This window comes from Cygnus atratus, chromosome 4 (genome assembly GCF_013377495.2).
Source record: "Cygnus atratus isolate AKBS03 ecotype Queensland, Australia chromosome 4, CAtr_DNAZoo_HiC_assembly, whole genome shotgun sequence".
Lineage (NCBI taxonomy): Eukaryota > Metazoa > Chordata > Aves > Anseriformes > Anatidae > Cygnus > Cygnus atratus.
The window spans coordinates 6,020,725-6,044,378 of record NC_066365.1 but is presented as its reverse complement, the minus strand read 5'-3'; the positions used below and the strand labels follow the sequence as shown (position 1 = coordinate 6,044,378).

The 23,654-nt window shown below is 51.9% G+C and overlaps 1 protein-coding gene across 1 annotated transcript; it reads right to left on the bottom strand.

Annotated features, from left to right (window-relative positions):
* Positions 1 to 426: 426 nt before the first annotated feature.
* Positions 427 to 16,700, bottom strand: CXXC4 (CXXC finger protein 4). Its single transcript, XM_050710547.1, has 3 exons — positions 15,889 to 16,700; positions 15,615 to 15,798; positions 427 to 942 (listed from the first exon to the last, which is right to left on the bottom strand). Exons 1-3 carry the CDS (start codon positions 16,698 to 16,700, stop codon positions 898 to 900), a joined length of 1,041 nt encoding a protein of 346 aa, XP_050566504.1. The 3' UTR covers positions 427 to 897.
* Positions 16,701 to 23,654: the final 6,954 nt, after the last annotated feature.

The window sequence follows — 23,654 nt, the reverse complement described above, 5'->3', positions numbered from 1 at the left end:
GTTTATCCTAAGGGCTCGTACTCACTTTGTTTTGCATTCTAGAACAAACTTTACACAGATGACTGGTGTTGGATGTCCACCTAGGCTGGGCAATCCACCATAGAGCACAGTGAAAAGTGGGTCAAACACCATACAGCATTTTTGGAGGGATACCCCTCTGTAAAGCTCCTCTGGAAGCAATGCAAGTGCATAAACCACTACTCTAATATAGTGCTTGAAAGAGTAATCTTAAATTTTATGTCTTCCCTTCTTACAACACCATGACAGAAGGTAATTGCTAGATGTGTCACAATCTTTTTATCTTGGAAAACTCAGCATCAAGTCTCTATGGAAGGATGCATGGTAAAACAGTGCTGCTGTTGCTGCTGCTGCTAAACAACTAACAAAATAATATTTAAAGCCAGGATTTATTGCTCCGGATTTAACTCGCAGAACCACACTGTTGTGTACAAACCGTTAATCTCCATAGATGCTCAGACATGATTGTCTCCTTGTGTCTAAACACACAGAATACAAGCAGCTATCTGTACAGTTTACAGTACTGAAACACATATATTTGAAAATGAAGTATAGATATGTTACTTTTCAAAGATACATGACTTTATAGCAGGGGTTTACCCAAACTTTTTTTTTTTTTACAGCCACTTTAAAAATAGACAACAACTTCACTAGTATAGCTAAGTTACATCAAAGAAAGAATCAGTGTACTGAATGTGAATAAGCCAGCCAATTCCCCAGGCTCCCAGATTTTTGTCTTTTGCTTTTGAGGAAACCCCTATACAGAAATGAAAATAGTATCTGAGTATATTCTTCAATGGTGGACTAAGCAGTTTCTTAAAACAAGACTTTAGCTTGCCATTCACTTCGGACTGCCTTGAAAATAAGATACACTACTGCTTAAAAGAACCATCGGAATGCTTCAGCGCTGGGAACAGGTGTTCTCTAAAAAAAAAGCAAGAAAACAAGTTAAGCTTTCTTTTGTGGCATTACAACACTCAATTTCTTCTACTTGTTCTTTCCCTTTACATTTCAGGCATACTTTCAGTTATCTAGGAACAGCACGATGCCTCCCACAGCTTGACAATTCATAGAAACACACGCACATGCCATTTTAGGGTCATATGTGACACATGTGAGGTAGCATATAACACACCTAACATGCGGTCTCCTTAGTTAGTCAAGCGAGGTATTCATGGAAACGCAAACATTGTTATCAAAAACATCTCCTGGAAACCAGACAGTGCTTTTGGAACAACCACACAACTTCGCCACGGTGCCTGGCTGCGTCTCGGCATAGGGGATGCATGGCTGCAGGCGGGTGGGTTTGTAGGCCGGGCACACGCTGTGGCACGAGCACGTCTTAGGACAGGGGAGTAAGGGAGGCGTTGTCCTGTCCTTCAGAGAGCATGCTATGCTCCAGGAGCAGCTCGTCCTCAGGCTGGGGCCCTCACTCTGTGTTTTGGTTGTAGAGCAGAAAGCGCCAAAGCGTGTCCTCGACTCAGTAAGAGTGAGGGAAACTCCCAACGGACCCAGGGGGCTGAGCAGGCTGCCCACCTGCCTGCTTTCGCACACGTCCAGGACCCTGGCCTCACGCTGAAATGGCCTGCCTTCACAGCCACTCCCCCTCCTCCTTCCCCTGGCTGCCTTCCCCCAAAATGGTGTCCGCCTGCATTTGGGTGCCTCCATAGGCACCTGAGCACAAGCAAATTCCTTTCACAGCTTTAAAGTATAACATACATCAGAGACAGAGGTGCTGAGCCTGCAAGGGCAGTGTCTGTGAGGTCCTTTTTGCCCTCAGTCTCCTTCAAAGCCAAAAGATGATGACAGTGCCCTCCAAGCCCATGCATACAGACCCACGCCTCTCCTCCAGAGCTATTGACCAGGGACGGAGCTGGAGCCAGCGCCGAGCTGACGCCAGATCAGCCAGCCTGGCTCATTCAGAACTGCCCACGAGCAGCAGCATCAGAGATTGTCCTAAAAGCAAAACCCTGGGAAACCATACACAAATACTCGCTGATTTTGCTGGTGGTGGGCATAAATAGCAGGTTGTCTGAAAGGGGAGCAGACTCTGTGTTACTGCTACATTCATCCTGCGTGCCCACGGACATAAGGGAGACAAAAGCGCTTCTGCCATGCCACCAGAAGCCCAACCTGGGCCCAATGCCTGATCCCTCTCCTCAGGTGCTGGGGTTTCATAAATCACCTGAAAATTAACTCTCACAGACAACGGGCTGGTTCACTGATACAACCACCCCCAACGGTTGGAGTTTTCTTTGCGCCAGCATCCACCTCTGCCAGCCCCTGCTGCGTCCAGCGCGGTGGTGAGGAAGCAGCACGAGCAAGCTCCCCAGGCACACCGAGGACAGGCGGTGGCACGGCACGGCTGTCCCCGCAGGTCGGCGTGGGCTGTAAGATGGCTGCTGAGCTCCAGCGAGGGATGCGGATTCATAATTCATAAGGAGGTCGGCTGCAGGAGAGGCTCGACTTCGGAGTGGTAGGAAGCAATCACACGCCTAAATTGATCTCGAAAGAGCAGCCAGACATGCAAATGTATTAAACTCAATATATTGTCTTCGCCTGAAAACTAAACGTAATACTCCTCCGTGGGTCCATCTACCTAAACACAAAACCGCAGCTAGCTAGACAGATTTAAAGGCATAGCAACTGAGATGGCCTTTATTTATTTCCTTGCAGCATCAGGTCGAGTTACTGTCAGACGCTGTCATATCAGCTGGAAGGAAAGGTGCAATGTCTGATTAAAAGGTCATTCAGACCTTTAAATACACGAAATAATATTTTTGAAGGGCAAGGCTGTGGTTTAAGATGTGTGCTTTTGAAAAACTACAAGATAAGGAATTTTGCATCCGCACGCCGAGTTCTAATTACAGATACGCATTTACAATGAAATATCCATTGCGCTAACCCCCTATTTGGGAATGAATTATTAATCCACGCTTAAACAAGAAAGCTTTTGAAAATGGGATAGGTGGCTCAAATTAAAGCAAACCCGATTTACAAGGTGAAACCCATAGATTTTGCCCCTGCAAAAGCCAAGGTTATTTCCAGACAAAAAAAAAAAAAAAAAGCCCCTTCAGCCCGTTCAGCAGCTCAGCACACCAACAGCCAGGCTCAAGTGCAGCCACCATCTACCACCTGCATGCTTAAATTCGGGAGTCCCAGCTGCGGAATGAAGCTCTCAAGGAGATTACAGCATGCTGCCGGCCCTGCGCGCTGCCGGCGGGGCGTCATTATCCTGAGTGACAGGGAAGACAGATTCCCCCGCACGTCGGGGAGGCGGGCGAGGAGCAGGATGGGAGCTGATCAGCATTGTTGAAGGCAGCCGTCGCTCCTCGCGCTGGTGCAAATGCTGACAAACGGCAGCCTGGCTCCCAGGAGGATGCTCAGAAACCCGTAATGCTGTAAAGCGCGGCGGGATGGAGAATTTGTCCCTGTGCAAGCCCGGTGCCAAATGACTTTCTTGCTTAAAACTTGCTATTGCACTCTCCTCTCAGCAGCATTCACAGACGTTTGCTGCAGAAGGGGAAGGAGCAACTCAAATGTCTGAAATCTTCAATTTTAATTGTCGCCTTGAAAAAATATACTTCGATAGAGAACCAAGAGTGTTACATTTTGGGATTTCATGAGGCGGTGAAAAAGGCAACCAGAACCAACAGAACAGGGAAAATCCCTTAAATTAAGCAGCAGTGGAAAAATCATATACACACATCCATTACCAGAGGCTTATTTCGACAGCTGAGCTCTTCATTTTTACAGCACAAGTGTTCATTAAAGAACAACGCCTCCCACACCTGCAGTGACCAATAACCCAGTGAACCCCACGGGGCCACCACACTGGCAACAGGAGGCCCACTCGCTTGCCCAGCTCAGTCCCAGCCCCAGCCTTCATAATCTCATGCCTACGGAATCTGCTGGAGATGCTCACGAGCCTCACAGCCACCAGAAAGATTTGGTAGGTACATGAGGAATCAGGAGAGCTAGCCACCCCTGCTAAGGATGCTGTTGCTTGGGGTGCACCCAAATCCACAGCTGCATAGAAAGAGGACTTTATCACCTTTATCATTAATTTCTGTAGGGCTAGGGAATCACTTGGGTAGAGGTGAGCCACATTCAGAAATAAAATAGAATATAAAATACATCAGAGCACTACATGATTATGGCCTAATACCTTACCAATGTTAAAAGACGCTGCATTATGTAAGACCCCTTTGATGTTTGATCCAAGAGCAAAAACCCTCATCTCACAGAAGCAAACTCACACACTGGCTACAGCAAATTATTTGGCAGATGTGGCACTCCTCATTCCTCTTTATGAGTCCTGGCTGAAATGATCCAGCTCAACATAGACCCTTTGGGAAGTGTATTGCAGCTGAGGTATTTTCAAGATATGGGCCACCCGACTGTCTTTACAAAGACCTACACAAACAGAAATAGGTAGCACTGGGGGATCCTTGTCCTTACTGCATCCCATATTCCAATGGCAACACAAAAGAAACTGGTGGATTTTCCTGTTATTTCCCAAAGCACCATGCAGGACTGGTGCTGGCCACATAGGGAAAAATGACCTTACGAATGTCGACCTTACAAACCCTACATGAGTGTCTCAGCGTGGAGGACAATCCCTGCTTGCAATCCCTTCCACAAGTGGGGGGAAGGAAGGCACGTAGGCCACAGGATGTACAGCATGAAATTTGGACCAGTAAGTTGTTTTTTTTATATATGCGTATACATATACACACATGAATGCATATACATAACAAATCAGTGACAGAGAAATCCAGTGCTACACGACAGCTAACGGGTTCAAGTGGGAAGTCGTGGCCCTTGCACAAGATGCAATCTGGATCGATCAACAGCCCAAGAGCAAACATTGACCACCACTGGTCATAAACCAGTGACTGTATACATTCCTAATACATTTGTGAATGCGGACTACAGAGCCTAACGCCCACAACTGCCTGAGAGGAGCAGACAGACAGAACAGTGAGCTAAACCCCGGTGAGCCAGCAGACTGGCCTTTCCTCCACACCACGTCTGCGCCACTAACTGACGTGGCTGCCAGCTCCCCCATGCTGGAAATGACTTTGAATAAATGCACAGCCTACCTCATACAGAAGCAGATTCTGGTGCAAATCCAGGTGCTCCAAAACTCCTTTTCCATCCCCAAACTGCGCCCGTTTCCTATTCTTTTCCTTGCAGCTCTCTGTGGACAGACAGCAGCTGTACCGCAGGGCGCACCGTGTGAGTACAGCCACAGCCGGCCCACACCAAAATAGCGGCTCCGGGCCTCCTGACATGCCGAAATACAGAGCCACCTGCAGAGGAGAGCAGCCTTCCACACCGTCCGTGGCCTGCTTTGTTCCTCTCATAAATATACATCACCTACAGCGGTGGCTGTGTGGAAAACCTCCCGGCACTCGGCACTCGCATCCAGCCCACACAGAGTCTCCTTGAATGTTTTCCTCCAGGCAAGGAAGCTCAGGAGCAAAAAGCTGGCGTGCACATCCCCCGCCTCGTCCCCACTGGAAGGCGGGCAGAAGGAAATGGCACAGCCTGGCGAGCAGACACTGTCCCCAGCCAAAATCTGCTCCCCATAGCCACGTTTTTGGGAGGTAACAGCCCTCTTTGAGCAGCCAGCAGATCAGTGGCCTCAACGGATAGAGATAGGGTCATGAAGCCAGCAGTGAGCTTGTTTCTGCAGCCCAAGCTAAAATATCTCTCACCATACCTGAGCTGTGGGCCTGGCTCCCTTCAAACCAAAGACAAGATTTAACATTTATTTTAAAAGTGGGTTGTATTTGCTCTGAGAGGACATGAATCCGCTTGCCGGCAGCTATTTTTCCACTCACACTGCGTATCTCCTGCGTCGTACTTGACACAAACCAGATTTAGCACATTCCAGGTTAGGAAACTCATTCGGCTTTCTCTGCCACCAACTGCACAACGTGAAAAGCCCCACTAGATGGGACACGGCAAGCAGTCTGGGACCATGCTTTAGAAACCCAGCTCTTCCCCAACTGCCTCCTCAGAGATCATCAGCTCAAGAGGCTCCCATGGGGCTAGCTAGATGCGTGCCCAAGGCCACTGGGGAGCTGAAGTCCCACTACTACAGGGCCAGATCCTGCGCTCGGGCTCAGCATTGGCAGCAGCTCCCCAGCTCAGTCAGGAGGGTGAGCCTGAGGAGCAATGGGTTTCTCCAGAGGAGAAAGAATGAGCAAATGCATCTCTCATTTACATGCAGCACATACCAGAGTTTATTTTATATATTAACTTTTTTCACTTTATATATGAGATTATATTCGAGGAATGGGTAAACAATTTCACTTTTTTGATCTAGAAAAAAAAAAGTATAACACCGTTGGGGAAAACAGATGGCAAACACAGATCAGAAGCCATAAGGAATCCAGCCTAATCCTGCTGAAGGAAAACATCTCTGTCCCAAGCAGTGTTAGCAGCGGCACCAATGCCAGGACTGGCCACACCAGCAAAACCTCTCACACGCTCTGCAATCCGCACCAAAACCCCCATGGGGACAGGTCAGGGCTCATGCAAGCTGTAATGCAGCATTACTCCTTAGCCAGGGCTGATGCTAAGCAGGTCAGAAGAGCTGTCACTCGGTGAGCTCGTCCTGACGGTGGGGATTAGCATCAAATAGCCCAACATGTTAGCATAAAGCAGAAAGCTCTCTTACTGAGGAAAGTTTTGTAGAGAAATTCTTGGACACCAGTTTGTTACCATCATGCAACATAAAACCCAAGGCACTACAATGCAAAAGAACACTAAAAATTAAACATCCAGACCACTGCTCAGCTCCTGGTTTCACCTGGGACCTGGCTGGTGACTTATGCAGACTCTCCTCAGTCAGAGACAATCAGCTAGAAAAGTGTCACATGCACTGCCATCCACCTTCTCCCTGATCAAATCCCCACAAAGACCATCCATCAGCTCCTATCAATGATCCACCCTGCACACGCAGGCTCACAAACCAGAATTATCCTTGTTAACATTCACTCCGTTAATGAGAAATCCCCGCTGGTCCCTCACCCAGTGGTAGGAGCCTTCGCACACACAGTCTGACAACTCTATCATCCGCAAAACGGCTGCTGCGGGCTATGGCAATCTCATACAGACTGGTCTCCAAACAGAGGGGAGGCATGTTTCTCGGCGCCAAACCTACGCTTAAATCTCTTTCCCCTAGAGCTGCTCTGCCTTCGGCATCTTTTTCTCCTGCACAGAGCCTAGCGCTGGCTACGATGCCTCATTGGTTAGCTAACTGCTTCTGTCCTTCGGGATTTCTCATACGCTGTTGATAAAAGAGCCAGTGAAAAATATATCCATTAAATGCTTGGCCTCCGCTTGCTTGTTTCTCTGCAAATCCTTAAGAAAAAAAAAAAAAAAAGGGAAAGAAGAAAAAAAGAAGAAGAAAAAATGTACTCAAAGGCTGCATTCAGTAAGCTACCTGGGCTGGGAGGTATTTCCAGCCAACGCCTGAGACGTGCTGCAGGTGTTGGTTTGGTTCTTGCAGCCCGTGAGCACCATGGGCTGTCTTGCCAGACTGAAAGAGAGCAGCAGCAAGACAAACTCCTGTGCAGCGTGTCATCACAGCTCCCTACCAGAAGGAAGAGCTTTATGAGGCTGTGTATGGCTCTGAGTCCCATTAATTCCCTGGTATGTCTTCTGAAATTTTCAAGGATGACAATTAAGATTCATCTCGGTGATTATTTTCATGACACCGTCAACTCTGCTGGACTTTGACCTGCAATTTATTTTACATCAGCTTTCAAGCAAACAGCCAACGGTGATCGCCGCCTCCTGGGACTCAGACGCGCTTGTGATTTAGAGAGAACAGCTTTTATGTCATTACCAAGCTCGTGCCACCAAGTCCGCTCCCACCCACTCCCTGGTGGCCAGCTACTCAGACCCATGACCCTTCCAAATACATTTTCTCCTCTTTTGCTTGCTCTGTAGCCAAACAGCCTCTGTTTGACGGATACCACTCGTTTTGGAGATAGCACACATAACAGAATCTGCTCCCTGATGCTCCTTCTCCACTTCTGATCTCTTTAATGGCACTGCGATAATCACGCTTTGCCCTCCCTGTATCTTCTATGCTCTTCAGCTCTGTCCCACACACAATGTCTGCGTCCCCACCAGCAGCCAGGACACGCAGAGGGACAGATGTTACTCAAATGCATAAGGGGTATTTCTCTTGTGTTGATGGAGCAAATTCTTTGTGTTGACATAGTGCAGATTGGCACACTGTTGGCATACTCCAGCTTCCCTTGGACATGCAGTACATGACACCTAAGAAGCCTCTAAGCCCAAGCAGCTCTCATACAACAAATCATCATTTTCAGCCCTTCACTGCTAGCGTTGCCTCCCTCTTTCACATTTGTCAGCTTGTCTGTACATTTGCCTTCATCGCTTCCTTGTCTCTGGAACAACTTGTTCGGATCACACAACTCCTCCCATACCACATGCTCACCCAGCACCCAGATTCTCTCCGTAAATTCTACTCAATTCAGAAAAAAGAAGGAAAATGAATGAAAAAAACTTCTGTATCAATGAGAGCATGTGGAAAGCCCTGCTTACCCTCTTTAGGATCCCCTTCTGCTGTGCAAAGCCTTGGCCTTCCCTTGGAGAAGTTGTGGGAAGACAACTACCAGTGAGCTCTTCAGCTGCCGTGCCGGCATGACTAACGGCAAACCTCCTGCTCACTGCAGCAGCTGTAGTCTGCTTTCTTCACACCACAGGAGGTCTCACCACCATTTTCAGCACCACCGTGTTGCAGCAGACCACCTCTGGTACTCTGTCCACCTGCCCCACAGTGCCTGAACGGCTCCAGCTGAGGAGCAGCACCCTCTTGTTGACGCTTTGTTCATTATCTCCAGCCCTGAGCTGCTCTTGGTTCCATCTCTGCTTCAGCACTCTGCGGCTGCTCCTTCCTCCTCACCTACTGTATTCAGTGATCTCCATCCTGAAATCTGTAGGACTTCCCATAATTTTCCAGTGTTTATTAAGATCTTCCCACTACCTCAAATTCTAATGCTGCTTCTCCACTTTCTAAACCACTGAATAATCCATTATTAGCTCCTAGTCAAATGAAGCCTGACACCAGCTAATAATGATCCTATACAGAAATACAACGGAGACCACAGCCAAGACAGCCTGGAAGTGAAAAGAACACTGTCCTGAGACAGGAGAGGAGCTACCTTTTAAAATGGCCATCTCTTGTGAGACTGAAATGAGGAAATACACTATGTAGAGCAGAGGAAAGAATAAAACTCTATGGTGCCTAGGGAAAAGGCATTTGATGAGTTTGCTGCCCGCTCAGAACGCAGTATCCAGCATGACCCAGGCTGCTTTTATTCCTTTTAAGTTCTCGTATTTCACTCGGCAGTGTGGTATCTGGTTAAGTACGAAGAGACTCTGGAAAACTGCAAAAAAATTCAATAGGCTTAACGCATACCTGGCTATGGATTTTTATGGTCTTAATTAAGAGGATGCCTAGGAGTTCCAGGGAGGAGAAAATATTTCCCATAATGTCTGAGAGTAGAAGTTAACAAGCCTGCTGGGATCTTTTTAGCCCCTGCAGAGCTAAGGCTTCAGTATTATTAAATGGCTGTCGCATCTGAAGTATGGTGCAACATAACTCAACAAAGAACAGCAAGCAAGGGATGCTGAAATGGGGGATGACTCTAGATTACGCCACAGAGTAATTCAATTTCAGGACAGGTGTCTGCATGTGATTGAACGTGATATGACTGTGGAAAACAATAAGGGTACCCAAAAGAAGAGAAAAGAGACACAGCAGGCTGGGCTCCCAAATAGCAAAGAGCGTCAAGCCAAACAGCATGCTTCAAGATGTGGTTCAGTATGATCATTCAGAGCAGATGAGCTTTCAAAAAATACAGACGCTACAAAAGTAAAGAAATGCTTTCTTCGGATGGTGGTACACCTCAGAAAGCAAGGTATCTGCTGGCAGTTTTTAAGCACATAGTAGGTGACTTGGGAATTGTTAGCAACAGAGGCCAAGTCCCAGGGACTTCCTTACAGGGACGAGCTACGTTTTCATTCCTCCTAACTCACTTGGGTACATCCGAAAGCTTATCCTAAGCCTTTCCCTGCACAATCAGCAGCTGCTTCCCATCGCAAACAGTGATCAAAAGGATTAGGCTGTATTTGGTGAGGCTTCAGGGTGTACACTCTAGGTTTGCCTGCTTAGAAATATCTTATTTACCAGCTGAACTCTTAAAACACATGCACGGGTAGAGCTGGAAAACTAGCAGCTGATAAAAATTTTTAGGCTATTTGGAAAGCACTTGTTCTCAGCCACTGCTAGGCATCAAGTGCATGACACAGAGTACTGAAATTAGTATCTATCTTTTATTGAACTGCCTGGAGTTCAAATGAAACAAAAATGTAGTACCAAGATGTTGCTATTCAAAAGGGATCATTTTCTGACATCCTAATTCGTTCCCCAGTCAAGCTAAGTCTTCCCTGACTTCAGTAATGGTGTTAGGTGTCAACCTAGCAAACAGACCTGCATGGAAAGTGGCCCAACAAAGCAGTAATGTCAACACACATGCACAGGCAAACAAAAATTGGGACTGTTGCTCTGAACTGCCGCTATATGGTTACCCACCCTGAATGAGCAGTATCCAACACGGTGTTCAAGTATCTACTGGCTTAAATGAGTCTCCTCACTTGAATAAGGCATGGGGTATACAACCCACAGCACGTGGTACAAACAGCATCGGTAAGAGTTTCCGAAAGTGCTGTAGCTGACATAGGGGTCCAAGTCATACTGGCTTCTGTGCTCCTCAGATGGAAATAAAAATTCTGAAGAGACTTAGATAAGACAGAAAGACGGAAAGGAAAGGAAAGGAAAGGAAAGGAAAGGAAAGGAAAGGAAAGGAAAGGAAAGGAAAGGAAAGGAAAGGAAAGGAAAGGAAAGGAAAGGAAAGGAAAGGAAAGGAAAGGAAAGGAAAGGAAAGGAAAGGAAAGGAAAGGAAAGGAGCCCATTATGCTTATTGCTGCTCTAGAAAAAGCTCTGCTTTCATTCATATTTCTCATGACACATGCCACTTGTCCAACCTAAACAATGCGCATCGATTTCATTATGTCGACTAAAAAATAAGACAAATGAATCAGTGACAACACTGGGCAAAGAACGAAGTTTGGCGCAGCATCCTGGAACCCCACTGCACAGCCTGTATTGGTATGGAGAAAAACGTGCAAAGAACTGTTCAGTGCAGTCAAAGCACAGAACTGCCATAACCAGTTAACCTCCCTTACCATATGGACAATTTCCCTGGCAAACAATCACAGTTCAATGATTTAAAGCAAGCAATTTCCAATGCACGTAGAAAGCAGTGTTTGTATGAAAGAGGCTGTTCAACCCTTGACTGGCCTACAATTTTTGCTTAATTAATTAAATTTCTGTTCAGTTCAGTACCAGATCCCAGCACTAAGAGATTTCCTTAGGTGGGAGGGACTTCATTTGGAACAAAAAAATGTGACTTTTGTCCGCCTTTTACAAAACACAGGTGCTATTGCACTGTATCAAACAGCAGTTTTCCACGAGGTGCATTCTGGATTGAACACAGCTATCGTCACGTGGTTGGGGCAGTTCTTTTGCTCTGCAAGCATCACATGAAGAAGGGGGAAACAACAAAACATGAAGCAGTAAAACGGGCTACATCCATCTCCATTTCAGAGGATATCCCCTGCGCTAGGTTCTTCATGCTCGCTAATCTGCCAGAGCCGTAGGCAGACCAAAAGCTCAACTCTGCAGGGCCCTCAAGGCTGCCCTCAGTCACACGTCTCCCACTGACTGCAGCGTGAAGCCTTGCGAGATGTGGTCCCACAGCAGAAGGTCAAACAGCTTCAATGAGCTCCAAGTGGCAGAATCCAGACATGGTGAGCCACAGTGACACCTGCTGCCGCCCTGGCCTGTGCCGGGGGTGGCAGCGAGAGGCCTTGTGTCATGGAGTCGTCCCTGGGGATCCCCAGAGGTCGAATGGAAAACTCAGCGCAGAAAGCATGTTTAGTGGGGGGAAATCTGTTCTTCCAAGGCCCCAAAAAACTGACACCTAGCCACAGAACCCTGTGGCAGCCCACCCAACCCTGGCCTCGCTGCCCCGCGACCAGGCCGCGTGGTGGTAAGATGGCCGGGGTCGGGAGCCGCTTCTGTGGAAACCAACCACCGTGACCCTACCCTCAGGGAAGGATCCCAAATTCCCTTGAAATGCAACTCGGTGAGGTGCCTCGGTGGGATCTGGAGGCTGGTATTTCAGGTCGGTGTGTGGGGGCTGGTATTTCAGGTCGGTACGCAAACGTTTAATAGCGCACATTACTAATTGGTGAGGCTGATACAAACAAAGCAAGCGGCACGGACCAGTACGACAGCACGCCCAAGCACCAGAAGACATTTCACATCTGGGCTGAACCGTGCAGACCCTGCCGCCATGAGTCAGCCCCTCCGCCTGCTTTCGCTATCGCGCTAATGAAAATGAGGAGTGGGCCACCTGAGTCAGGGTGGTTTCCTTCAAAGAGAGTCATATCCGGCTCCTGATCTTCCTAACCTGCTGCAGAAGTTACAGACGCGTACGCCCATCAGAGGAAAATAAGTAGTCTCCACGGGTAAATAAAGATTATGCCTCTTTAAACCAACTGTAAATCTGCATGAAGACAGAATATACATACACAAGTAGGCAGCGTGCAACGTGACGTCAATCTTAGTTTTAGAGATTTATTATTACCATACATAAAATTTCCTAGTAATAATAACATTCTATGTAAAATACTAGAGCATTGGGACACTTTGAGGGTGAAAATTGTACAAGAGAAATAGGAAAAAGTAGTTCTGGTGTTTAAAAAAAAAATGCTGGGAGGGAAGCACTCCATTAAAAATGTAAGGGTCAGGGACTGGAACGCATTAACGTGAATCTGTCTTACACTTGGTGTAGTAACCTTGAGAATTTTATCATACGCCTTCATTGCACCAGCAGAAGAACAGATTTAAAGGAAAAAAGAGAGAAATGCTTGCAGTGGGATCAATCAGTTTGCTGTTTATTGTTATTATTCTTGTTTTCCGTTTATTTCGTTTTTGAGCACAGTTCCGCCCCTGATTTGAACCCTCTCCATGACTCGCAGCCGACGTTGAGCACAATTCTCACGTCCTACGAACACACCACCCACGGCGATCCCTTCCTCGATCCTCGCTGCATTCCCTCGGGACCGTGCCTTTGCAGATGACAAGGGATCACCGGAGCAGACGCGCCGGCTCCCCAGGGCCGCAGGATGAACAAGCCCGCGATGCCCACGCAGTAGGGGAGCACTCCCTGACCCACCACGGCCACTGCCTTGGCTTGGCCCTGCTGCTCCCTGACCCACGGCCTGCTGGCTGCCACAAGGCCAGCGCTGCACTGCCACATGCGGCCTTAGCAGTCATGCTGCCACACGTCGTTACTCGATTAAAAGAAAGAAAGAAGCAGAAATAAGAGAAACAACCAAAAGGGAAAGTTGCTCTGTTATGGAACTCCTCTCCTATGGATGTTTCTGTAAGGAGGTAAGCCACGTCCCGTGACACACTTTGTGGCCAGCCACGGCCTGCAGCGGGGCGATGCCCTGCTGACTCCTCCACAGGTGGGAACCAAGAGCCGCGTCCTCCGCGTCCCAGCCCAGCAGCGGAGGAGCTTCTGTGTGTTTATCCGTCTGACAGAGTGCAAACGGGGGGAAGAGAAAGCAAAGAGAAGACGCAAAGGCAGGTGGTTATGAGAGTACACAAGTGGCTAATAAAACCACGGTTTTTACTAGTCGCAGTGGTTAAACAATTTTAATGGGCGGCATTCTCATAACATGCCTGAGCGGCTTTTAAGGCTGCCAAACACCTCTGTCAGGAGCGAAGAAGTTCTGGAGATGCACGCAAGCCCATCGGAAGATCTGATAGCGTGCAAACGCGCTTCTCCCCGAGATAGCTCACTTTCTGCACAAATCGATAAGCCATCAGAAGCTGCCATTTATCACGCCCGTTAAGCCCCAGCAGCACCCAGGCTGGCGAGCCTGACGAGAGGCCCTCGTGCACGGCTGGGCACCACGGGGCTTCTCCACATCGCTCGCCAGAGAAGTCTCGTTTGGGCTGCGCTCAGTACGATAGTCCATCGGGAGAAGACCGGGCTACTATGCGTCTTCTTTGCAAACTTTCTACAAAAGCAACCACGGTGTGTGTGTAATTGAGATAAACCAAGGGTTGCTAACCCCATCTAGTCTCCAGCACCTGGAGAGTCCGTATTGGGCTGGAGGTCAGTGATGCCGGGCCCTCACACATGCACAAAACCAGCCAAGAGGATGCAGAGCTACAGAGCAAACTTCCAGCAAGGAGAGGCCACTCTTGCAAGGAGGAAATTCATCGGTTATTTTGATGAGGCCGGCTACGAAAGAGTTAACGCTATCGGCCAAACGTCACTCACAACCCCAGCGTTGCCTTCATCCCAGCGCCCGGTGCCACTGTCTGCGTGTATTTAGCGCGGGTCGGATGGGTGGGCTCTTACTGCTGCTCCCCCCGGGGCCCTCATCCCACCTCTGCTCCTGCGAGCAATGACCGGGGCACCGGCTGCCCCGCGCGCACGGGGACGGGGGAAGTTGCGATTTCTCACTAAGTTGCTAATTTCTATGACTACAAATCTTGATGTCACCTCGTGTGCACCGCTCCTCTGTACTAAATCCATCATCCTCGACACCTCCAGACACATCTGATACGTGCGCCTCGCCAGCGACACTATAATTTTAATAATGACAAGGGATTAAGTATGATTACTAGTCTCTCCCCTCGCTTGTTTCCTTTGCCTAACGACATCAACCACCAGCCGTTTTATGTGCAGCGGGGTACTTTGCCTTCCATTGTCTGCTGGGCTCGGGTACGTTTGCCGAAATTTCTGCGCCGTCGAATCTGCCTGTCTGCGGCACGCCTAGCAACCTTGAAAGCCTGTCTGTACGGCCGGGGAGCATTCAATAGCACACCGTCAGGTCCGAGGGCACAGCATAAAGAGACGTGGGTGCAGTCCGGCCAGAAGCCTGCGCTATGTTTTTCCCCCCGTTGTACTTCACACCCGGCCACCCTTCTCCCCACCACCCCAAACCACCACCACCACCACCACCAGAGAAAGAAAACCCACCAACGAAAAGGCAAAGCAAAGCAAAACGGCTCGGCACAAACCGAAAGGAGAGAGAGAGGAAAACCCAGAGAGAACCCAGAGATAGCCACCGGTCTCGGAGCACGGGCGGCGGGCGGGCCAGGCGAGCGGTGTCCCCGTGCGGCGGGGAGGGAGGCACGGAGCCGCCTCCGGCTCTCCGGCTCGGGCCCGCTGCGGGGAGCGGGGCCGGGAGCGGGGCCGGCGCCGGGGCCGGGCGGCGCGGGGGGCGCCGGGCTCCGCGGGGCTCGGCGGGGCCGGGGGGGGCCCTCAGAGCCTGAAGGAGGCCTCGGAAAAGGGGTGCTGCATCTTGAAGCTAGACAAGAAGCACTGCAGGGGCGGGGGCAGGGGGTTGAGGAGGGACGGCGGGAGGCTGGGGAAAAAGAAATCATCTCCTCTGACCTCTAGCGAAGTGCCAGGTTTTTTCTTAAGCTCTTCACATTTCCTAAACTTGCAGATCTGGTGTCCCGTTTTGCGGTTCCTGCAACTGCTGCAGACTCCACAGTTGATGAGCCGCTTGCAGGGCACGCACACCCCGCAGCGTTTCCGCTTCTTCTTGGCGGGGTTCCCCGACCCGGCCCCGGCCCCGCCGCCGCCGGTCCCCCCTCCACCGCCACCGCCTCCGCCGCCTCCGCCGCCGCCTCCTCCGCCCCCCGCCCCGGCGGCGGCGCCCAGGGCGGAGGCGGGGGCGGCCGAGGCGTGGCTCTGCGGGCAGTCCGCCAGGTTGGCGATCTGGAAGGCGCTGTCTGTGACGGCGGCCGAGGCCGCGGCGGGGGAGTGCAGGGCCGTCATGACGATGACCCCCGGCGGCAGCGAGAGGCCGCCCAGCGCCGGGATGGCCGAGAAGGTGCCGACGCGCTCGGGGAGGTTCATGATGTCGGCTTCGGCCGCGCCGCACTTGAGCTTGTTCATGCACTCGCCCGCCAGCGGCCGGCAGTGCTCGGGGGCCAGGCTGGAGAGGAAGTTGTTGTTGGCCATGGGCAGCGCCGGCTGCTCGCCGGGGGCGCAGCCGGGCTTGCCCAGCCGCTGCGAGTCGCTCCGGTGGTGCATGCTGCCCCTGCCGGCGTGCAGCGACGAGGCGGCGGCGGCGGCCGCGGCGGCGGCGGCGGAGGACGAGGAGGAGGAGGAGGAGGAGGAGGAGGAGGAAGGCTTCCTCGCCGCGCCGCCGCCGCCGCCGCCGCTGCCCCAGAGCATGGCGGTGGCGGCGGCGGCGGTGGCGGTGTCGCAGTTCCAGGGGGACATGCCGATGCGGGCGGCGGCGGCGGCGGCGGCGCTGGGGAAGATGGGGGTGGTGATGCGGGCGATCTTGGCCGCCTGCGGGAAGGCGCCGCCGTTGGTCTTGTAGAAGGTGGCGAAGGAGCGGTACCTCTCCATCTCCGAGTTGTAATCCACAAGGCTGTTGAGGGCCCCCTCGGGCAGGTGGCTGTCCTTGGGCAGCCCCGGCGCCTCGGGGTTGGGGCCGCTCTCCACGCACACGTTGGTGTTCATGGTGGCCGCGGGCAGGGGGGCCGGGGGGCTCAGTCCTCCGCAGGGCGCGTCCCCGCCGACGCCGAGCGGCCGGGCAGCCGCGCCCGCTGCATCCTCACGGGAGCCGCCGCAGCTGAAACACACAAAGTCGGTTCCCAGAGGGGGGGCGGGAGGCGCCGGGACCCCCGGCTTCATCCCCAGCCTCGCCCCCGGCTTCACCCCCAGGTTCACCCCCAGACCCAACCGGCTCCGGGCCGGGCGCTGCGAGCGGGACAAGTCCCGCAAAAGTCCGCCGTGGGGCAGGGGGGCTGCCCACCTACCATGGGGGGGGGGGGGGGGGGGGAAGGGGAAAAAAATAAAATAAAAAGGCACAAGGAGGAGGAAGGGGGAGGGAGCCGCCAGCTGCCACGGTGTCCTTCTGCGCCCGGCGGTCATTAGCTGCCTGCCGGCACAGCTGGCTCCGGGGGGGCAGGTCGCTCCCTACCCGCCGCGGGGGGGGGGGTGCGGGGAAAGCGGCTGGGTTTGGGAAAGAAAAAAAGAAAAAAAAAATATATAGTAATAATACTACTTAAGCCAGGCAATTTCACAGCGTGTGATCTCGGCGCCTGCAGCTGTGCACAAGCCGGAGGGTTCTCCCCCAGCTCCCCGCCGGGGGGGGGCCGGGCAGCCCCTGCCGCAGGCACTGCGGGCCCCGGGGGGGCTGCGCCGGGCGCGCAGGCGGGGATGAGCCGGCAGGGGTCGGCGCTTTCCCTGCCGGGCAAGGGCTGCCGATCCCCGGCGATTTTGGCAAAGTTTAGGAGGGGGCGAGGGGGCCGTCCCACCCCCCCCCCCCGCAAGGCCGCCGCTGGCCGGCTGGGGGGGGTCAGCCGGGAGCAAGGCGGATTATGGCAGGCTGCGAGAAGTGAGGCGAAACATCCCCGGAACTTAAAAAGCCCTCGGTTGAGAAACACTGGCTCTTTGTTTTCCAGATGCTTTACCTGAACAGTTTAGGCATTTCTAGCATCTTTTCCGATGGACGGCGATCGATCGGAAGCGCTCGCTTCAGGGCCGCTAATGGGGCCGCGTCTCGTTTCCAGACGCCGGTACGTTTGGTTCAAAACGGTTATCAATTACGGTAATTACGATCATAATTAGATTAATGAACCGTTCGGAGCCCGACCTCCCGAGCGCACAAACTTCATCTTCCCCCGCTGCCGCGCACCGCCGGGGGGGCTCCGGGTGAGCAAAGGCCGGGGGAAGGGGCGAGAAACCTCAACCCCGGCCGGGTGGGAGCCCCCCCGGCACACCCCGGCAGGGAAGAAGCGAGACGATCGCTCCCTCCCCCGAGGTCTGGCGGCCGTACAAAGGCTGCCCCGGCGAGCTGCGGGTCTTGCGGCGAGCTGGCGAGGGTCGGCGTGTCTGGCAAAACGCCCCCCACCCCTCTCTATCCCGCCGTTTCCAGCAAGGGGAAAAAACAAACAAACAAAAAAAAAACCCTAGCCGCACGGCCTCGGTGCCAACTCCTCACTCCAACTAGTTCTGGGAAGGGAACCCGCGCATCGCATCGGGCGAGGATCGAAAGGCTGAACGCCTTTTATTGCCGAGGCCGGGGAACGCACGCCTTCTCCTGCCCCGTTCCCCCCCTGGCCGCCCCCTCCCGGCACAAGGGGGGTGCCCCCGGCCGCGGAGACCCCGCTCCCCCCCGGCACCGCAGCCCTCGGCGAGCTAAAGAAATAGCAATCGCTGCCCCGGCTTCTCCATTCCGCTCCTGCTTCAGCCAAATGTGACCGTACATGTGCAATATTGCATGTCTGGTCTGCCGAAGACAGAGAGATCAAAGGTCATATTTAGCATTCAGGAGGAGGGGCGGGTGCAGATTAATTAATAAATTAATATCGCGGCGCCTTTTATTGCCCCAGCCTAGCATTAATCTACTTTTGCGATCCCAGAGGACGAGAACAAAACAAAATAAATTTTAAAAAAAGGGAGAGAAAACAAAAAAACCCTCACCCCCCCCCCAAAAAAAAATAATAAAAGACAACCCACCCCCTAAAAAAATACGGAGAAGGGGGGAGGGAGAAAGGAAAAAAAAAATCAAACCAGTCACTTACCAGGCTCTTTATTTGGGGGGGCTTGAATTTGCAGACGCTACCAGCCTGCCTGCCTTTAATTAGTTGCACATCAGTCCCTAACACAAAGAAGAAGAAGAAGGAGAAGAAGAAGAAAATCTCCAGATGTGCCTTGGCAGCTCCTCAATTACAACTTTGCTACTTGTAAACAAACTGCGAGGGGCGGCGGGGAGGGGTGCAAGGGGGGGGGGGGGAAATAAATAAATCCGCCGCTCCGCCGAACAAAATACCTGCGAGTGGCTTTTTTCCCCCTCTCTCTCTCTCTCTCTCTCTCTCCCCGTCTCGTTGCAGAGAAAGGAGGAGGAGGAGGAGGGGGAGGCGGCGGGGGGCGAGGAAGGAGCAGGCACCGAGGGAGTGTGCGTGAGTGAGTGTGTGTGTGTGTGTGTGTGTGTGTGCGTGTGCGCGCCGTGCTGCTCGCCGCCCGTCCCCCGGCGCCGTGTGCGAGGGCGGGCGGGAGCCTCCCGCTGCCTCCCCTCGCCGGGGGTGGGCGGCGGGGGCGGGAGGCGGTGGTGGCGGTGGAGGCGACCGCCGCCGAGGTGAGCGGGCGGGGAGGACGCGGCGATGCGGGCACCCGCCGCGGTGCCGCCGCCGAGGGGCGCGCACGGGCCGCAGCCCCTGCCCGCGGCTCCGTCTGGCTCGGCTCGGCTCGGGCTGGCTCGGTCCTGCCCTGCCCGCCTCGCTCCTGCCCTTTTCTCAGCTCCCTGGGAAAGCCACGCCGCCGCCGAAGTTGCTCTGCAGCCACCAGCCGCCTTACAGACCCCATTCCTCTTTGTATGCCCTCATCGAGCACACCTCCAGCCCCCCTCCCCGTCTTTATTTTCATTTAAGTGAAACGATCGGAATTACGGATGCTCCGCCAGCCGCTGGAAGCGGTCTCCGAAAATCCAGGCCGCCGGCGCGACGTGGGGATGCTCGCAACGCTTCTCGCGGCACGCCGCACGCCTCGATGCCACGCTGCAAGCGCACGGCCTTCCCTTCAACAATTCCGACAACTAAGTGTAGAAACATCCCCACCCGTCTTCCGCGGAGTTCTTGCGAGGGACTACGCTCGTCGAATAAATTATGCGTCGCGAGTTTTTCACCCAGCTCCTCTCGGTACCTCCATGCAGAGCCTAAGAAGCATTGCCGCAGCCGGCTGCCGCGAGCGCAGGCACCGAGCGGTTAATAAATGGATGTCTCTGTCAGAGGAATCATTTTAGCCCTCTGTAAATTACAGAAAGGGAAGGGAAAGTCGTACCGTTTGATTGGCTTTATATATGTAAGTGAATGAAAGCTTTATTTACAGATGGCAGTTTTATTTCTTCCCACTCTGTTCTGAGATCGAGCCCGGCATGCTTGGCGTTAGGGGGTTGCATTTGGGAAAGTAGCACGTGCCTGGGAACTTTCTCCCAGGAGTAGCCACGAGACGTGAATCTCAGCCCAGGGCTTTTGCGAGGGCCACCAGTCTCGTGGTTAATTACTCCAGCAATTAAGAGAAACTCAGACCGAACACGGACAGCCACGGTCGATTGGGTAGCTTGCAGGTCCCTGAGAAGCCGCAGCGTTCTGGATTGGCACGCTTTGTCTGGAACCACCACAGTTTATCAACCCAGTAACCTGCCTCTAATCACACCGTGTGCATTTTAAAATACCCCCAAACAGGAATTTACGTAATAAAGCGTGACCTTCCGAGGAGCTATCATGATCCCTTAGGACAGTTCTTTCAGGAAAAACTTCTGGGAAAAAATATCAAAGAGGTGAAACAATGTTTTGGTAATGTCACCAAGTGGCAAAAACCAAGGGCTTTTCTTGTTGAGGTTCATTCCCCACCACTTTTCTCCCCAGTTGGTTGTCAAATGCCATTTGCAATAGTCCAAACACTCGAGACATTTTTCAAACACAGCATCCTCCTGAACTGCAAATTTCCTTTAATCACAGCCTTAGCCTCACTTAAGCAATCCTTTCTGAGTTAATTTATTACTCTGAAGGAGTTACATTTTTAATAACCTAAAGGAGGAAAAGGGAAAAAACTCTGATAATCTTTCCTCATGCATAAGGAAGTATGTTTCATGTATTTTTTAATTGTCATGTGAGTTAGGTTGCAATGCTATATATAATCTATCTGCTCCGGCTTGGAAAACTTGCAGACTTCTCCGGAGTCTGGGAAGAAGCATGGAATTCAGTTCGGATGGGCTTTCTCCGAAACCTTCTGGCCAGAAAAGGTTTTCTGTTTTGTTTTGTTCTCAGATACAAATCTGCTTTATCCTGCAGTCTGCCCCCAGCCCGAGAGCTTTGGAGGACTGGAACAGTGGAAAATGTACAGGTGTTTATCGGCAAAGCAGCCAACATTCCAGCCACAACTTTCTCACGATGAGTCTTAAGAAAGCAATTCCAGATTGTCCTTCTCACCATAATCCTCGCTTTGATGGGAGGGACAGAAAGTTAAGAATTGCAGGCTCTGTTTTTCATCCAGAAACCGTGGCTATTTCATTTTTAGCAGGAATGCAGAGCGAGCAATATGTTGCAACACAGCGAACACAGGAGCTGCCCTGCCTTTGTAAATATCGAGGCTGTTCAAAAAGAAACTTGCAGAAAAAGAAAAGAAAACTGAAATTCATTTCTCTGTTCTTGCTCACTCGGTGTCTAGCTCTTGTGCCTATCCGCAAAGTGGCCATTGTAACCCTATCCTGATCCATTGAGATTACAAGCATGAGAAAAAGGGGGGAGCTGGGGGTGAGGCAATCCCCTGGTGAAGACAGCAGCTCACGAGAGACTGCTGGCTGGGTCTTTTTTGCTAATCTTCTCTCAGCGTGCCAATTCCCTGGGGCTCCCAAAGCCCACAGACCCCACAGCAGGGCTGGCCTCTGGCCCGGCTGCTGTTCTGGGGCTCCCTTCCACCAGGGCCAGCTGCCCTAAGAGGTCCCCAACAGCATGCACCTGGCCAACGCTGCGGGAGGGCTGGGGACCAGAAAAGTCCTTGCTCCTGCTCCCCTCGCGTTGCCTTTGGAAGATCTCCCAGCTTGCACTTGGGACTGGCTGGTTTTCATTCCAGAGCACAACAGCAGCATACCTGCACGCCCTTCGGGGACAGTGGTTTGCCTCTGTGACTTCTGGCAGTGCTGGGCACCCGTGCTCCTTCCTCTGTTGATGCCCACCTCTCCACTGGTGTGTATGCACCATCCCTCCTTCTGGCCATGGCCAGGGACCCTCTCCAGTGTGCAGCTCCCTCGTGCCTGCCCCTGCTGCTTGCCAAGAATCCGCCCCATCGCAGCGCCTCGCGCACTGCCAGCTACCACATGGTTCTTGCAGTAGGGAAGGAAAAGGCCAGACATGAGCTTGTCTTTGTGTGCTGCAGGAAAAAAACACTTGAGAACTGCAGTAACGCATAATCTGCTAGCAAAAATAAGGTTAAAACCATCCCTTAAAATGCCTTGCTTATCATCCGGTATTAGTGAAAACTGCTCTCCTCATTTTTGTTTGAAAGGAAATGCGGTGATTACCCCCTATTACAGACACCTACAAATATTTACTAAAATAATGTAGCAGAGCGATTTTTTAAAGAAGTTGACAGAGCCTAAACACCCTGAATCTGGTTTGATTCTGCTCCGAGCACAGCCACTTTATTGCTGCTTCCCAGGCAGGCGTCCAGGTTGCTGATCTCCAATTATGCCGACTCCCAGAGGGCTCGATCCTTCGCCGATGTAAGTCAATGTAGCACCGCGGCGTTCAGTGGAGCGCTGCCAGCTCACGCAGGCTGAGTTACAGCAGTACTCTGGCAAAAGAAAACCCACAACAACCCTCGTGGTCCTAGCACTGGGATCCTCGCAGACTGAGAGCCCCGAAACCTGTGTCCAAGGAGCCAGCTGCAGAAAACACCTTGGAGGGCCGGGGCTGCGTTCAGACCACCTCAGTGTTTCCAGACGTCTCTGCTCCGTGAGCAATGGCCCACCTGCCGGTGCCACGGTTTCATTTCTTAATTGCTTCTGCTCGCTGATTCCGAAAAAAAGATGCCCTTTATTGGGGAGGTGGAGTGGCTTTTGCCTCACGAATGCTGTATGAATCTAAATGCTGTGGCAGAAGCAGTGTGCCAGCAGCTAGCGAGGGGGTTTAGGACACGCAGTGCTGCCTGGCCGGCACGCAGCGAGCGTGGACTTGCTCTTCTAATCGGCTTTGGGGCTCCTCGCTGCTAAGTGCCTTGTACTCTGCCTGTTGAATGGCATCGCACGAACCTTGCTCTGGGGCAGCTGCTCAGGAAACATATTTGTGCTCTTGGGGCTTGCATCTTCCCAGGAAACTATGAGAGAAGTTTGTTTCAATCCTGCTAGTCAAGGATGCCTGACAGTTTGGGATATCTATATTTTTTTTCTTCCAAGCCCTAATTTCAGGTACTTCTCAGTTTGTCAAGCTTCACCTCTTTGGACTAAGAGTTTCCTGTTCGAGTGCTACGCATTCTCTAAAACTGTTCATCTGGTTTCCAGACTTGGATCTTAGCAAGCGCACTTGCCGTGCTAAAATAATAACTCTTGAAGAGCTACTGTTCTAAGGAGCTCTGATACCTTCGCACTTCGAAGCAGATGCTTGAAATTTCGTCATTGTAAACGTGTCTCATCCAGCCAAATTGCACACGTCTCTCAGCTATAAGAAAAAACCTTAGTTCACATGTAAGAGAACTGGTAGAAATAACCGCAGGTAACATCTCTGAGGTGGTTCTTTTTTAACTAAACTTTGATAAAATTCGCTCTGTAAATGCATTTCCTGCATACTGGCAATAGCAAAAGGTAAGCAGCTGTGACGGACCATTCAAATGTGGTGATCTCTTCTAGAAAGTTATCGAAACAAGGATGATCCCACTTCCAGCATGTGGAGACAGACCCACCGATGTTGGAGA